The sequence below is a fragment of the Hyla sarda genome, chromosome 7 (assembly GCF_029499605.1).
Source record: "Hyla sarda isolate aHylSar1 chromosome 7, aHylSar1.hap1, whole genome shotgun sequence".
Lineage (NCBI taxonomy): Eukaryota > Metazoa > Chordata > Amphibia > Anura > Hylidae > Hyla > Hyla sarda.
Window position 1 is genome coordinate 110,474,250 of NC_079195.1, and position 16,641 is coordinate 110,490,890.

The 16,641-nt window shown below is 43.3% G+C and overlaps 2 protein-coding genes across 2 annotated transcripts in view; one reads left to right on the plus strand and one right to left on the minus strand.

Annotated features, from left to right (window-relative positions):
- Positions 1 to 5,088: 5,088 nt before the first annotated feature.
- On the minus strand, positions 5,089 to 8,040 carry AP5Z1 (adaptor related protein complex 5 subunit zeta 1). The gene has a single exon (XM_056530427.1). The coding sequence runs from the start codon at positions 8,037 to 8,039 to the stop codon at positions 5,634 to 5,636; it is 2,406 nt and encodes an 801-aa protein (XP_056386402.1). The 5' UTR covers position 8,040; the 3' UTR covers positions 5,089 to 5,633.
- Positions 8,041 to 8,133: 93 nt separating this feature from the next.
- DNAJC9 (DnaJ heat shock protein family (Hsp40) member C9) overlaps positions 8,134 to 16,641 on the plus strand; it is a 29,294-nt gene continuing 20,786 nt past the window's right edge. Inside the window, exons 1-2 of the mRNA XM_056530428.1 lie at positions 8,134 to 8,423; positions 10,292 to 10,432. Of these exons, the coding sequence (XP_056386403.1) occupies positions 8,241 to 8,423; positions 10,292 to 10,432 (324 nt within the window). The 5' untranslated portion in view covers positions 8,134 to 8,240. The remainder of the gene's footprint in view (positions 8,424 to 10,291; positions 10,433 to 16,641) is intronic.

Here is a 16,641-nt window from a genome sequence, read left to right on the forward strand (position 1 = left end):
AGTCCTGCCATTCCCCGTATTACCCTGGTTGCCCGTCTTTGAACCCTCTCCAGCTCCACTATATCTTTCTTGTACACTGGTGCCCAGTACTGTACACAGTATTCTATGGGTGGTCTGACTAGTGATTTGTACAGCGGTAGAATTATTTCCTTATCGTGGGCATCTATGGCCCTATTGATGCACCCAATGATTTTGCCTAACAGCAGCTGCCCGACACTGGTCACTACAACTAAATTTACTGTTAACTAAGACTCCTAAGTCGTTTTCCACATCATTCCCCCCCCCCCCCACCCCATAACTTAACGCACCATGACATACATTTACGCTCTGTCATGACCGCGAGCACCGAAGAGGTGCTCGTGTCATGCACGGCAGGTCCTGGCTGTTATCAGCAGTCAGGGACCCGCCGGTAATGGCAGACATCAGCGATCGTGCTGATGTCCGCTAATAACACCTCAGATGCCGTGATTAATACAGATCACGGCATTTGAGGCAGTGCGGTACTTTAAATGGATGATCGGATCGACTGCAGCCCTGCCGCGAGGATCCGATCTACGAGCATGGCGGCCGGAGGTCCCCTCACCTGCCTCCGGCCGTCTCCAGGGGTCTTCTGCTCTGGTCTGAGATCGAGCAGACCAGAGCAGAAGATAGCCCATAACACTGATCAGTGCTATTCTCTATGCATAGCACTAAACAGTATTAGCAATCAAATAATTGCTATAAATATTCCCCTATGGGGACATAAAAGGTAAAAATAATAATAATTTAAAAATCCCCTCCCCCAATAAAAAATGTAAATTGGCCCTTTTTCCCCAGTTTACCCCCAAAAAGCGTAAAAATAAAATAAAAAAATTAATAAACAAAGTCCAAACTATCAAACTATATTGTTAATTATCCCCTACGGTGAATGGCGTGAACGTAAAAAAAAAAAAAAGTATGTCTAAGCGCCAGAGTACCCCTTTAAACTCACTGACTTATAAAAGCTGATCAGGTTAGTATGACCGGACCATTTCCTCAGTCATACATTTATTTTCATTGAGATACTTCAGTATAGCCTCTCTTAGAACGCCCTCAATTTACACACAATGGAGGTTAAACGAACAGGCATAAAATTCCTGTTGAACGCTTTTTGAATATTGGCATCACAGAAAAAAAAACAAAAAACTTTAAAACAAAAAAGGAAATTAAAATGATGTGTTGTGACTTTGTTCCTCTAACCTTAAGAGGAAAAAGGGAACAGAAACAAGAAGCATGCTGTAGTTTTAAACATGGTTAAAGAGAAGCAAACTAACGACTAAAAAAAAAAAAAAAAAAAAAAAAAATTAGCATTTGTATTTGTGATCCACTGACACATTAAGTTGTTCCCCAATGTCTTACCGTATTTAAAATGTGCACCATAAAAGTGTGCCTACAGTGTTTTTTTTCAAATACTAGTATGCAGCACTGTGCAATAATTGATCTAAATTACATTAATTTTAAATTCTGCACCTAAATGACTCGGCGTGAACAAGCAGATCTCCTGCGAAACGATTCGTCGCTCCTGGTCAGCTCTACGGAGCTGTTGCCCGCTCCCTCCTCCCTTCCGTTCTACCTGTATGTACAGCACGCATGAATAAACCCCGCTTTTCTTTAACACTTAACGTGGTGAGTGCTACGATTTTTTTCTATTTCATGTTGCTTGGATATACCTCTTTATTCCAGCCGCTGCGCATTCCAGCAGCTTGGTCCAGCCGGATTTCAAAGACATCCTTTTTTCCAATAATTGTACTGTATTTTTTCTTCATCGCAATATAATTTTTGCGCATTGGCATCCACTAACTCTTTTTGCTATTCAGTGCTGGTTTACTTTTTTCTATATACCCATCATTAGAGGTGCCATTCTCACTCCGCTTTTTGCTTTGCAATAGGAGATATAACTTCCCACTCAGTCTCCACAGCACCTGTCTCAACTGTGGGACGCAGAATAATGTCTACAGCACAGGGAATCGCACTGGAGATGGGTGATGTGGAGACTGAGGATGAAGCTCTGTCTTCTAAAGCATAGTAATATACTGCGGGAAGATGGGTGCTCCGAAAGCTATTTAGGTGCTAAAATCTAAATCAATTAAAAATCTAATCTACTAACATGTATGTCATAGGTCGGGTGAGGGAAATATTATGGTGCAGGCCCGCAAGTCAGGTCCACGTCATAACCGGCAGATGCCCACTAACGATGATTTTTGGAGAGGGGGGGGGGGGAATTAAAAAGGGTAAGAAAAAAAATTCTATTTTTTTTAAAATAGAAACTTCCCCCTATAAAAAAAAGACTGTAAAAGAAAAAAAATCTAATACACATTTGGTATCTTGGTGTGTGCAATTGTCCAATCTATTAAATAATCACATTCCTGATCCTGCACGGGCCAAAACATTTTTTGTCACGTCACATCCTGGAAAAAAAAATGGAATAAAAAAAGTGATAAAAAATTCAGACCTACACAACACGTGGTACCACTGAAATCTACAGCTCATGGCATAACAAAAAACCCTAAGGCCATGTTCACACTATGGAATTCTTGCGGGCTGAATTACGCGAGCGGAGGTTCCGCCTGGCGGCCACCGCCGGGTGTTCTTCGGCGTTAGAGCAGCGGGGCACTGAGCCGTCACCATTGACCGCTATGCAGTGCTCGCGGAATCCGCGCAAAGAATGAACATGTTCTTTCTTTGCGCGGAACAAATTCAGCGGCGGAATTGTCTGCTGCAGAAATTCCGAAGTGAACGGGTCCCATTCACACTAATGGTAACTTCACACCGCGGAATTCCGCGAGAATTCCGTAGTGTGAACATGGCCTAACACAGGGTGGAAAAATATAGGGGTTAACCCATGGTAATAAGTTTTTTTCTTTTTTTCAAGTTTCCTATTTTTTTTTTTACCATAATATTATAACAAAAATGATCCAACTCATCTGAATGGGTTGTTTCTGATGCACGTGCATGCATTTCTTCAAGCCTTAGTCAGATGAACAGGACAGATGGAGAAAGTATGCAACAAATCTGAAGCTTGTAAATTTACCCCAAAGCTTCTGGCACTTGTTTAGCAGATCAGTAGGACCCAAGTTCATGGAGTTTATTGATGCTACTTTATCATGTTTCTATGACACATAAGATAACTAAAAGGTGTTATTTTCCCTTGAAGCTTATTCACAGTTACGACATATACATTTTTAGTTTATGCTCCACTGGCAAGCTTAGTCCCTTCCACAGTATACAGTAAAGGTTTCATTCACATAGTGTTTGAAAGCTACATCATTGCAATGCCAGCAAAAAAGAGCTATTTCAATGTAGTTTTCTGGTCACATCAACATTTTCCCCTGGAGTTAAAAAGGATGGTAATCTACGCTTTTAAGTCCCCAAGTCATCAATTTAACGATAGTATCTGTAGGGTTCGTGAAGTTTATAAAACTTACACACCTAAAGATACTACCGTTACATAGATCACACTTTATTGTTTGAACAGAAGGAAAAGAAAAACAAACGTTTCATGGACTTCTCCACAGAAAGTGTGAATTTCCTGGGCACTACTGTTACAATAAATAAGGAAACAGACATCTGTGTACAGATCACCCACAGACCGATCAGGCTATCTAAACAAATCAAGTTTACATCCTTCCCACACTGAGAAAGGCATCAAATACAGCCAAACTGCCAGGGACCATTACTTCTGCTCCAACACTGGCGACAGAGACGTGCACCTACAAACGCTATCCGAGAAATTCAAACAAAAGGATACAAACCAAGGACCATTAGTCAGAAAATACACTAAGCTCGTCAACCACCACATGAACACCTAATACAATAGAAGAGAAACAAACATCCCATACACCACTCGTAGAAACATACAATCCTGCCCGTGAAGAAAATACCCAAAATTATAAAGGACCTGCAGCCGAAGAGGTGTTAAAAGAATCTTGGCCTTCAGACAACCACCCAATTTAAAAAAACAAAAGCTGGTTAACAGGAAATTACCTTCAGAAACAACACACAGACAATGGGACCAAACCATGCACCAAACCTCACTGTAAACTCTGCCAACCCATCTGCCTAAAGTCTGAGGTCACCCACAACAACAGGAGACGCAACATTAAATGGGTACTCTGGTGAAAACTGTTTTTTTTTTTTCATATCAACTGGCTCCAGAAAGTTAAACAGATTTGTAAATTACTTCTATTAAAAAAATCTTAATCCTTCCAGTAGTTATCAGCTGCTGAAGTTGACTTGTTCTTTTCTGTCTGACCACAGTGCTCTCTGCTGACACTTCTGTATGTCTCAGGAACTGTCCAGAGTAGGAGCAAATCCCCATAGCAAACCTCTCCTGCTCTGGACATTTCCTGAGACAGACAGAGGTGTCAGCAGAGAGCAGTGTGGTCAGATTGAAAAAACAACTCAGCTTCAGCAGCTGATAAGTACTAGAAGGATTAAGATCTTTTTAACAGAAGTAATTTACAAATCTGTTTAACTTTCTGGAGCCAGTTGATATGAAAATAAAAAGGTTTTTTTATTGGGGTACCCCTTTAACCTGTTCAGGACGTAAGGCGTATGCATACGCCCTGCATCCCGAATCCTTAAGGACGCAGGGCGTATGGATACGCCCAGGGGAATTCCGGTCCCAGCCGCTAGCCGGTTGGGGACCGGGATGCCTGCTGAAATCATTCAGCAGGCATCCCGGCACATCGCCAAGGGTGGTCCTGAGACCCCCCCCCCCCCAGGGAGGGAGTTAATGAGGGGAGCAGATCGGCCCAAAGGTCTTCTGTGTGTTTTAGGTAAGTGATACATTGTGTGTTAGGCTGCATTCACATCTCTTTTTTGCAATACGGTTCCCGTATAAGGTTTTTTGTAAAAAAAAAACGTATGTCTCAAAACCGGACTGAACCGTATACAACCGTGTCTGTACCGTATACCTCTGTACGATTTTAAACCATATATGATTTGAAAACGGATGTCCGGTTGCATACGGTTTAATAAGTTGTTTTTTGTTTAGTAGGCACACTACAGGTATACCAAGACTATAGGACACCGGCAAATGTGAATGGGACCAGAAGTTGACCTAGTTGTAGCACAAATTGCGTTTCTGTTGCTCTAATACTTAGATTAAATCATTAATAAAAATACAAATGAGTTAAAATACTGTTCAGAATTTGAAAAATAAATTTAATTTTGAAAATATAATTATTTTGGCAGCATATTTGCAAGGTAACAACTGAAAGGTCACATTATAAGATTCAAAGTTGTGCAATTTCCCAAAATTATTCAGTATGGACTCAGGCTGGCATAAATATACAAATCATGCCTGTCCATTCCCCAAGCAGCGATTCCTGCTTTCTTCTCGACCGCAGGAAATGCCATCAGCCAATCACTGGCCAAACTGGAGACCCACCTCGGCCAGCGACTGTCTGAGCGGTTATTTTCTACATCACCAAGAAACAGTGATCAGAAGGGACTATACACAATCAGCATAAATGTTGTGGGGGGAGAACAGGGCAAATAAGTATAATTTTTTTATTTTTTTTTATTTTTTTTTTTTTTACACTTTTGTGGCAGCCAAGAATAAAGATTTTATTTGTGCCTGACAACTCTTTTAATCTGATATATGGTAGCGACTACTGCTCAACCAATGTCCTTTCTCGCAGCAACAAATAAGTTGAGGTACGAATGGCAAGCGGCAAAGAGGAAGATGGATCACAGTGGAAATTTGGCTTGAAAACTTCAGGAGGAGGAGTAAGAACAAACTGCGCCACACTGGGCACCTTCAACAAGTTTAAAAGTTCTGTAGCACGTATTAGAATCTGTTCACTGTCTTCCTCTCCATATGTAGAGATCATGGCTGAACTTTGCACACATGACCTCATCTTGGATAAGTATAGAGAAACCCTTGGAATGAGATCCTGGCTGCGGGATGCCAGTTTGGCAAGTGTAGTCATAAGAGTTGTTATAACACGAGGAGAAGATATGGGTGCACTAGAGGAGCCACGGAGCTGTGTGATCTCAAACAGTAATGCTTCTAGGACCTCAAAGAACCTATTGATTTGTTCTACTGTGCATCTCTTGTCATAGGACACTGACAAATATTCTCCCATAGCCCAAACCACATGTGCAAATAATGGTTCCTTGCTCTGGATATTACCAACTGTACTTATAAAATCTAACAATTCTCGGGAGAGTTCTACAATAACAGAGGGGTATAGACGGCACAGGTAAGGAAGCTGAGCACCAAGAACACTCTGGACCTCAGTTCTGAATGAAGGGGAATCATACAAGAGACCACTGCGCTCCAGGAATGTTAGGACAACTTTGTTCATAAGAGGACCATTAGCAAATTTTAAAATAACACGGACATAGAGCTGAAGGAGGCATGGAACAACCTGGGAACATTGATAGACACGGGGAGAATTGTTCCTGTCTTCAAGTATCTGGTGAAGTTCAATCAACCCTACTGGAGGAGGCCCATTCCAAGCCTCACTGCGTAACATATATTGGAACAGAGGGCTGTAAAACGGATGACGATAGGCCTCGGTAGAACATGAGGGTAACACAGAAGGGTCTATGCTGTGCCTCTCTGCTGATGACCCAAGAAGCTGGACTTCCATTGCTGCTGTAAGGCATGGTAGATCCAGGAAAGCATGAAAAATCTCAACAGCAGAATCTGGAGTGATAAGCATAGGAAGAAGAGCTAAAAATTCTGCGATCAATGATGGAGCATTCCAAGCCAGAAGCTTCATGATACTGGGAAAGCTGCCTCTGAAAGCCTCCACATTCTCTGCCAAAAAGGAGCCATTAGTCGTGCAGAACCGGACAAACTGAAACACAAACAGAGGCTGGTGAAACATGTCAGAGGGCACCTTGGTGAAGAGATGTCTGTACACCGCCTCGGATTCCACTGCAGCAGCTTCACTATGGTTTAAATAGAACTGAGCAACTGGTAGGAGCACAGGGGATAGCGATGGATCAGCACAAACCCGAGCATGCAGGATCTTCATGAGAGACAATGTGCGGTACAGGAAGGCCCCATCCTGCTTACACAGAACGTCTATCAAAGAAACCGCCTCCACCAGAGAGGCCTTCTGCAGCTCCAAATCCCACTTCTTCAAGGGTTTTCGGTTGCATTGCTCAATAAGTCTCAGACAGTATTCAAAGCCCTTCTCTCTCAGGCGTTCCCTTGGAGGCAAGAAGCGACTTGACGTTGATGAAGCAGAGACCATGGAGACCACCGAACCCTCCACCTCAGATCTGTCTTCAGAGCCGGCATTACCACACGTCCCATAATGGAGGAGCCACTGCCGCAGGGCAGAGAAGCCCTGGATATTCATCCACTGGTCCTCAGTATAGTTGGGACTGTGGTTGAGCACAGTGAAGAAGTCTGTGGCAATGGCGCCATCCACCTCAGTGATCAGGCTTGGCTGCTTCACCCGGGGGCTGGAGAAGAAGCTGGCAGGGGCAGGGGAGCCCACCTGTGGTATGGTGGCATAGCGCAGCCAGTCTGTCAGCTTCTTGTTGACAATGTTGACATGTTCTTCCTGCAAGCTCTCAGCACAGACACCAACTACCCTCAGCAGTGCCGGGAGAAGGGCTCTCAGGCTGTGGCCCTCAGGGGTCCGCATCTCCAAAGTCCGGCTAATACGTGGTCCTAGCTCCATAACGTCACAGGGAGAGGCCTGGGCCAGGAGGATGGAGAACAAGGGGCCACATGGCTGCTGTGTAGTGCCCCAAGATACAGTCACCAGTGGGGAGGGACACAGGAGGCACAAGATGGCAGCACACAGCGTCTGCACCTGAGCTGAAGTCTGCGGGCTATTCACAGCTTCTTGTAGCTGCACCACCAGGGCAGGATCCACACTGCGGCGCCCCCTACTGGCAGAGAGGATAAGGTGCAGTCTCCGCAGACTATCTAAACTTTCGCCGTCCGCGCTGAGCAGCTGACTCCGGGTACGTGAGCAAAACTTCTCCAGCTCCCCATCACCGAGCTCCCGGGCCTGCCGAAGCAGACTTTCCGCCGCTGAGCTGAACATCACCCCTTACTCCAGGTCTGTGCCGTTCTGCTTCCTTGTTTGCACATAAAGCTGTACAGTTTGACAGGAAGTGACGTTGGGTCTAAACAACCAATGAGCTCCGGTCTGCTCTAGACGCGCCAAATCTGTCACGTGGGGAGTGTTGTTATTGCGGGGCCGCCGTCTTCTTGTCATCCCTGTCTCTATCCTGTAGCCATCACCATGCCCGGCCTGCTGGACAGCTGCGAGCGACACTTCAGCACCTCCGACCTGTACAACGTCCTGGGAGTGAGGAGGACGGCGGGAGAAGCGGAGATCCGCCGGGGTTACCACAAAACCTCCCTCAAAGTGCACCCCGACCGGGTCACCGAGGAGGAGAAGGAGGAGGCCACGGTCAAGTTCCAGGTGAGTCACGGGAGGACGGAGGGAGAAAACGTGGGAGAGATTTATCAAAGCGTGTTCCCAAAACGGCGGAGCAGCTGTCTATAGCAACCAATCAGGTTCCAGCTTTATACATAAAAAGGCTTAGTTATTGTACTAGGTATAACAAGGCCCATGTGACCCATATAGATTATCAATAAGAGATATAATGCACAGATAAAATCCTACATTACCACCTTCTGAATAGACCCATATAGAATGCCATATAGTGGACTGTTATCAGCACTGATCACAAGGTAAAGATGAACCAGTTTACACCATAAAGTCTATTTACACAGAAAATCACTGTTTATGACTAATAATTCTAAAAAGAAAACAAAGTCTGCTCCCCACCATCAGTCTGAATAAGGTGTAATCTTATCAATGGAGTAACCCGCAAGCGCAAGTAATCTGGAAGCACGGATGGTTGTGATCTCTATCCCATGCTGGTAATGAACACTGGTGAGCAAAATGTGAATCCAGCTCCAAAAAAATAAAGTGAAAGATAAAAACTACAAAACCTTAATATTATGCATTAAAAACTTGGTAGGGACGGCAACATGTCACATAAGATACGTGAAATGCCGGCGTGTTTCTGACTAGATATTAGCCCTTAAAGGACAACTGTAGTGGAACACTTTTATATATTCCCGTGCCTCAAAAATAAACAAAGTAAACTTCCTACGAGCCCACATTGGTCCGGCAGTGCTGAGCTCATTCCACTTCCTGGGGACGCCGCAGAGCTGTCGGCGTATCACCAGCCACAGCAATGTCCCGCCCCGGCCTGTGATAGGCTGAGCCCACTGCCATGTAAAAAGCTCTGGCCGGCCTCTTACATGACAGTGGGCTCAGCCTATCACAGGCCAGGGCAGGACATCGCTGTGGCTGGTGATACGCCGACGGCTCTGCGGCGTCCCCGTCCCCAGGAAGTGGAATGAGCTCAGCACATATTTTTTGCTCAGTGTCTAATAATTATAGTGGTTCATATACGGTGGGAAATGTTCTGCAAAAATAAAGCTATAGCACCATATATTTTTCAAGCATAATCGGCACATTAGAAGAACTTCTGCCCCTAATGGACCTGTAACAGAAACTGTTCTCAATACTGTGCACCTCACTGCAACACAGTATGTCTTATTAAATAAGCACTCCTGTGTGTGTGTGTGTTTTTAACCCTATGTGCCCGGGCTGCCAAGCGAAACAAAACAAACTTTAACTCCCCTTCCTATGTTCCCCCGTTGCGCTTATATCGATGTCCCGTTTTCCGACCTACAGGAAGCGCAAGAAATCGTGGACCGAAGAGTCACATGACTCTCAGCGTATCACCGGCCGCAGGGAGACATTGCTGTGGCCAGTGATTCGCAGAGCGTCACGTGACTCTTCGACTTACAGGAAGCGCAAGAAGTCGGGAATTGAAGAACGGGACATCGATATCAGCGAAAGGGGGAATGTAAGAAGGTGAGTTAAAGTTTGTATTGTTTCACTTGGCAGCCCGGGCACATAGGGTTAAAGAAAACACACCGGAGTACTTCATTAATGTTCTCCTGTCAACTTCAACCCCATAGAGTGCTTGCTTTATAGCAGTGGTGTCCAAACTTTGGCCCTCTGGATGTTGCAAAACTACAATGCCTAGAATGCCAACGGCTGTCAGGGCATGCTGGGAGTTGTAGTTTTGCAACATCTGGAGGGCCACAGTTTGGACGCCACTGCTTTATAGCCTTACTGCGCACCACGGCATACATGTCCTCTAGGTGTCAAAGGGTCCTGATGATTGTATATGGGACCAGTTCAAATCAGTGCATATAATTTATTTTTTATTCCTCTGACCTAAAATGTTATCTTTCTCAATACAGGTACTTGGAAAAGTATATTCAGTTCTAAGTGACAAGGAGCAAAGAGCTTTGTATGATGAGCAGGGAATTGTGGATGAAGAGTCGGACACAATCTCCAGAGACATGGACTGGCAAGATTACTGGGGCCTGGTGTTTAAGAAGGTATTGTTAGATGTATTTACATGTCCCCATGTAAATGTCACTCTTAGGTTAGGTTCACACTGCAGAATCTCCGTGCAGAAATTTTCCGCCCGAAGATTCAAAGTGGAGCCAGCCTCCAATAGACTGCAATGTGTTCTGCGAGCATTTCCGCCTGAAGAATGAGCAACGCCATTCTTCAGGTGGAAATTTTGTAGCAGATTTTCCGTTCACAAATTCCGAAGTGTGAACTTGTGAACAGAAACCCATTCACTATACTATACATTTTGGTAGGCAGAATTTCTGCCTGCAATTTCAAAGTGGAATTGTAGGCAGAAATTCCGTAGTGTGAACCTAGCCTTATAGTGATGCATTTACGGCATCATTATACTAAACTACATGATTAGCTGCAGTACTCAGACCTGTCATTAGGTGGCAGTACACTTTTTTTTTACACACATGGGTAACACTGTCATGGGACCCTCTACATATAATAAGCCTAGTTATTTAAAATGACAAAGCCTATACCAAAATAATAGACAGTAGAGATACCTAATAGTAACAAATGGTTCGGTATAAATAGGGTAAATGTTATACAGTCATGGCCAGAAGTGTTGGCACCCCTGAAATTTTTCAAGAAAATGAACACATGCTTTGCTATACACGTTTATTCCCTTTCTGTGTATTGGAACTAAACCAAAAAAGAGGAAAAAATCTAATTGGACATAATGTCACACCAAACGGGGGGGGGGGGGGGCGGCGCCGCCCTTCCAATAAGAGAGACCTGGAGCAGTTTGCAAAGGAAGAGTGGTCCAACATTCCGGCTGAGAGGTGTAAGAAGCTTATTGATGGTTATAGGAAGCCACTGATTTCAGTTATTTTTTTTTCCAAAGGGTGTGCAACCAAATATTAAGTTAAGGGTGCCAATAATTTTGTCCAGCCCATTTTTGGAGTTTGGTGTGACATTATGTCCAATTAGCTTTTTTTTTTTTTTTTTTTTTTTTCCCCTCCCTTTTTTTGGTTTTAGTTCCAATACACACAAAGGGAATAAACATGTGTATAGCAAAACATGTGTTACTGCAATCCTTTTCTGTGAGAAATACTTCATTTTCTAAACATTTTCAGGGGTGCCAACATTTACGGCCATGACTGTAAAATGGTGAGTGAACTAGTCATTCATCCATTCTTTGACTAATGAATAGGGGAACTTTATCATTAGTGGTAGAGCTATTTTGTAGCCTATATGAGGTGCAAATTTGAACAAAAATTATTTGCGCAAAACTTCTGTGCCTTTTTACATGGTGTAGTTGTAAGTGCTTTAATATAACGTGTTGGAGTAGAACTTTATCTAGACGGGATATGCAGTGGTAATGTATTTAAGAACTGCACCTTTCAACATTTAGGAGCAGTTTTTTTGTGTGAAGTATGTAATTTATGCGCAAATCTATCATTGGGCTGGCTTACAGTGCTTTCAGCAACAATTTTGCATGACACCTTTGAACTTGCCGCCAAATTTATTATACAGTGGTCCCTCAACATACGATGGTAATTCGTTCCAAAGGAGCCATCGTTTGTCGAATCCATCGTATGTTGAGGGATTCGTGCAATGTAAAGTATAGGAAGCTGTACTCACCTGTCCCCACCGCTCGAGATGGTGTCCCCGCCGCTCCCGATGGTGATCCCGGGCCTCCGCTGGGCTCTCCGCTGTCTTCTCCGGTCCTCTTTTTGTCTTCTCCGGTCCTCTTTTTGTCTTCTCCGGTCCTCTTTTTGTCTTCTCCGGTCCTCTTCTGTCTTCCGCAAGGCCTTACTGGGCCTGTGTAGCGACATCATTACGCTGCTGCGTACGCCATTCCTATTGGATGGCGTGCGCAGCAGCGTATTGACGTCATCGGAGAGGGCCGAGAAGACACCGGAAGACCAACGCTGGACCCGGAGGGCACCCCCGGAGCATCGTGGAGGGGTAAGTAATACTTACCGCACCACACGGGGAACATTAACCTGCTATCCGGCAGCAGCTTAAGCATTTGGCGCTGCCGGATAGCACTTAATGCGATGGCCCCGACATAAAAAAGCATCGTATGTCGATGCTGACATCGACATGGGATGGCCTCTGAGAGGCCATCGTATGTCGATTTCATCATATGTCGGGGCCATCGTAGGTCGGGGGGGTCACTGTACTGTGTGTACCTTTTGTAAACTAAATCTTTAAAACTACAAACAGTGCGGAAAATCACATCATTGAATGAATTCCCCTTACAGCATAGGGGATACTGCTGAATATTGAATGTTATATGCCTGTTTGAAGGGATGCCTCTCTAGGGCACATCTTACTCCTTAAGGACCAAGCCCATTTTGGCTTTAACCCCTTAAGGACAGAGGGTTTTTCAGTTTTTGCATTTTCGTTTTTTCCTCATCCCCTTCCAAAAATTAACACTTTCAATTTTGCACCTAAAACTACTACTTTCTAATGACATAAGTAATTTTACCCCAAAATCTATGGCGAAACGGATTTTTTTTTTATATAGGTTTGATTTTGTCGTACTTCTGGGAAAAATCATAACTACATGCAGGAAAATGTATACGTTTAAAATTGTCATCTTCTCACACCTATAACTTTTTATCTTTCCATGTACGGGGCGCCATTTTCTGCACCGTGATCTGAAGTTTTTAGCGTTACCATTATGTTTTGATCACTTTTTATTCGGAATTTGGAATTTTTTTGCGCGTACGCCATTGACCATGCTGTTTAATTAGCGATATATATATATATACACACAGACAAAGAAGAAGTCAGCCAGCACTTTAGTTGATACCAAACTATTATATGGACCTGGCCTACAGGTGCACGCTACTAGGCTAGATATACAGCAACAGAAGAATGCAGCAGCACACTGCCAGCACAAAGATATAGGTGCAACATGAATATGCAGTTAAAACATGGAGAGCTATACAGCTATGGTGTAATAGATGCAAATGTGAAACTATGAAATAGTGAGCCTCACTATTTCATAGTTTCACATTTGCATCTATTACACCATAGCTGTATAGCTCTCCATGTTTTAACTGCATATTCATGTTGCACCTATATCTTTGTGCTGGCAGTGTGCTGCTGCATTCTTCTGTTGCTGTATATGTGTGTGTGTGTGTGTGTGTGTGTGTGTGTGTATGTATATATATAATATATATATATATATATATATATATATATATATATATATATATATATATATATATATATATATATATATATATATATATATAATAATTTTTTTTTATAGTTCGGACATTTATGCACACGGCGATACCACATGTGTTTTTATTTACAGGTTTTTTTGTATGGGAACAGGGGGGTGATTCAAACTTATTAGGGAAGGGGTTAAATGATTAACTTTTTTTTTTTTTTTGCAGTGTTATAGCTCCCATAGGGGGCTAGAACACTGCACACATGATCTTTTACACTGATCCCTGCAAAGCCATAGCTTTGCATTGATCAGTGTTATCGGCGGTTGATAACTCAAGCCTGGATTTCAGGCTCGGAGCAATTTCTTTAAATTTTTTTTCCCTCCTTTTTAAAATCCATAACTTTTTTTTTTTAATCTACAGACCAATATGAGGGCTTGTTTTTTGCGCAAACAATTGTACTTTGTAATGACATCTTTCATTTTACCATAAACTGTACAGTGCAACCAAAATATTTGCAGGCAGAAATTTATAAGAGAATTGCAATTTTGCAATTTTTTTTGGGGGGACGGACAACTACTCTGGACAGTTTGAGACAAGCAGAGGTGTCAGCAGAGAGCACTGTTGTCCGACAGAAAAGAACATCTCAACGTCAGCAGCTGATAAGTAGTAGGATTGAGATCTTTCAATAGAAGTAATTTACAAATCTAATACACGGGTGCACGCTGCTGTGGCAAATAGAGTATACAAAAAAAAAAAAAGGTTGCTGCAGCACTCTTGGTCAAAAAATGGAGGCTCTTAGCGCACTTTTTGATCAAAACATGTCCCCCCCCCCCCCCCCATCCACCATGCGGAGGTGGCCTCATTTCGGATCGGACCCTAACACACATTCTGAGCCTAACACTTACCTCTGCTGGGCATATAGCCTCTGACTGGCCTAATACACAGGTGCATGCTGCTGTGGCAAATACAGAGTATACAAAAAGAAGGTTGCAGCAGCACACTTGGTCAAAAAAAATGGAGGCTCTTAGCGCACTTTTTGATCAAAACGTGTGTTCCACCACGTGGAGGTGGCCTCATTTCGGATGTATTTGTTGTATACTCTGTATTTGCCACAGCAGCGTGCACCCGTGTTTTAGGTAGTTGTGCTGGCTTTTTTTTTTTTTGTGCAACTTAGGGGGAATGGCACCCTCTAGCCGTGCACCACTCCCCTTTTTCACAGGAGGTATTTTAAATTGATAATGGATCCAGCAGGTCACCCAGTCAGAGGCTATATGCCCAGCAGAGGTGAGTGTTAGGCTCAGAATGTGTGTTAGGGTCCCATCCGAAATGAGGCCACCTCTGCATGGTGGATGGGTGGACACGTTTTGATCAAAAAGTGTGCTAAGAGCCTCAATGTTTTTTTTTGACCAAGAGTGCTGCTGCAACCTTCTTTTTTTTTTTTTTTCTTTTTTTTTTGTATAATTTACAAATCTGTTTACCTTTTCGGAGCCAGTTGATGTTTAAAAAAAAAAAAAATTTTCCCGGAATACCCCTTTTATGTCTGAGTGTTCTAGGTATTGTTTTCCAGAGAAGTGGTGCAGCACGAGCAGAGTTTTGGAGACTGAAGTGAGAGGTCTGGATTTTGGAAAATGTTAGTTTCAGATCATTAGCAGAGCGGAGAGCATGTGTAGGAGGATAGACAAAAATCTAGGAAGGTGCAGCTCTGTGGAGAGCTTTGAGGAGAGGAAGATTCGTTTGACTGTGGCATTGAGGATGGACTGGAGAAAAGAGTCTGGGCCCAAGACGTCACACTGCAGCTCAGCCTAGAATTGGCTGAGGTGGAACATCGCAGTGTCTGGCAACTGGTTGAGCAACAGTATGACATGTTGACCACCAGCAATACTGAACCGGAGGATGGGAGCAGTGATACTGGGTCCCCGAAGGAATGGCTGGAGTTAAGTCCAGGATTTTGTTTTATATGCTGGCAGCCTGGGAGAGAGAAAAAAAAATCCACACCGAATAACCCCTTTAAGACCAATGGAGCCGAGACTGCTGTGAAGTTGGTGATTTACAGTGTCCGATGCTGCAGAGAGATCCAGAAGAATTCTTACAGAGAAATTGCCTTAAGGTTTAGAAGATTTGGCTGTCAAGAGACTTTTCTGTGGAGTGTAGGAAGCGGAATCCGTACTTCAAGAGGTTTCAAGAAGCAAGTTCTCAGAGAGATAGCAGATTAGGTGGAAATGGACCAGGTCTTCCGGGCGATTAGAGATAAAGAGAGATTATTCTAAAACATATCAGACTAATTTGCAAGGCCTGCAGTTTTTATGTTGCCCGCAGGTTAGACAGTGTAAAACACATGATAGGTTGCCTTTAAGAGATTGACAGCAGGGGAGAGAGACTGGATAAGGAATAGGGTCACTAGTGCTGGTAGTGGGTTGAGAGGAGGAGAGAAGTAGTAAAATGAAACCTATATAAGTATTGTCCTACAAAATGACGATAAGGTATCATTTTTACCGAAAAGGGCACTGCGTAGAAATGGAAGCCCCCAAAAGTTACAAAATGTGTTTTGTTTTTTTTGCCGCAGATTGTTCTAAAATAAGTGATGTAATTACAAAGTACAATTGACGCAAAAAACAAGCCCTTATATAGGTCTGTAGGTGCAAATTTGAAAGGGTTATCATTTTTAGGAGAGGAGGAAAAAAGTGCAAAAACGAAAATTGGCCTCATCCTTAAGGTCAAAATGGGCATCTTCCCCAAGGGGTTAATGGCTGTTCTCGTCTGGGTGCAACGGCAATGCGAAAGTAGCCTGTCAAGTGTATACCCTTCCTTGTGTGTGGGAGAGTCAGTAAGCTGCAAGGTTAAGAGGGTTATCCAGGAAAAAAACTTATTTTTCTATATCAACTGGCTCCAGAAAGTTACAGATTTTGTAAATTAATTCTATTAAAAAATCTGAATCCTTTCATAATTTGAGCTGCTGAAGTTGAGTTGTTCTTTTCTAAGTGCTCTGATGAGACCTGTCTCAGAACTGTCCAGAGTAGAAGCAACTCCCCATAGCAAACCTCTTCTACTCT

Coding starts and splice junctions, on each gene's coding strand:
- AP5Z1 (XM_056530427.1), bottom strand. CDS start 8,039: ATGTTCAGCTCAGCGGCGGAAAGTCTGCTTCGGCAGGCCCGGGAGCTC.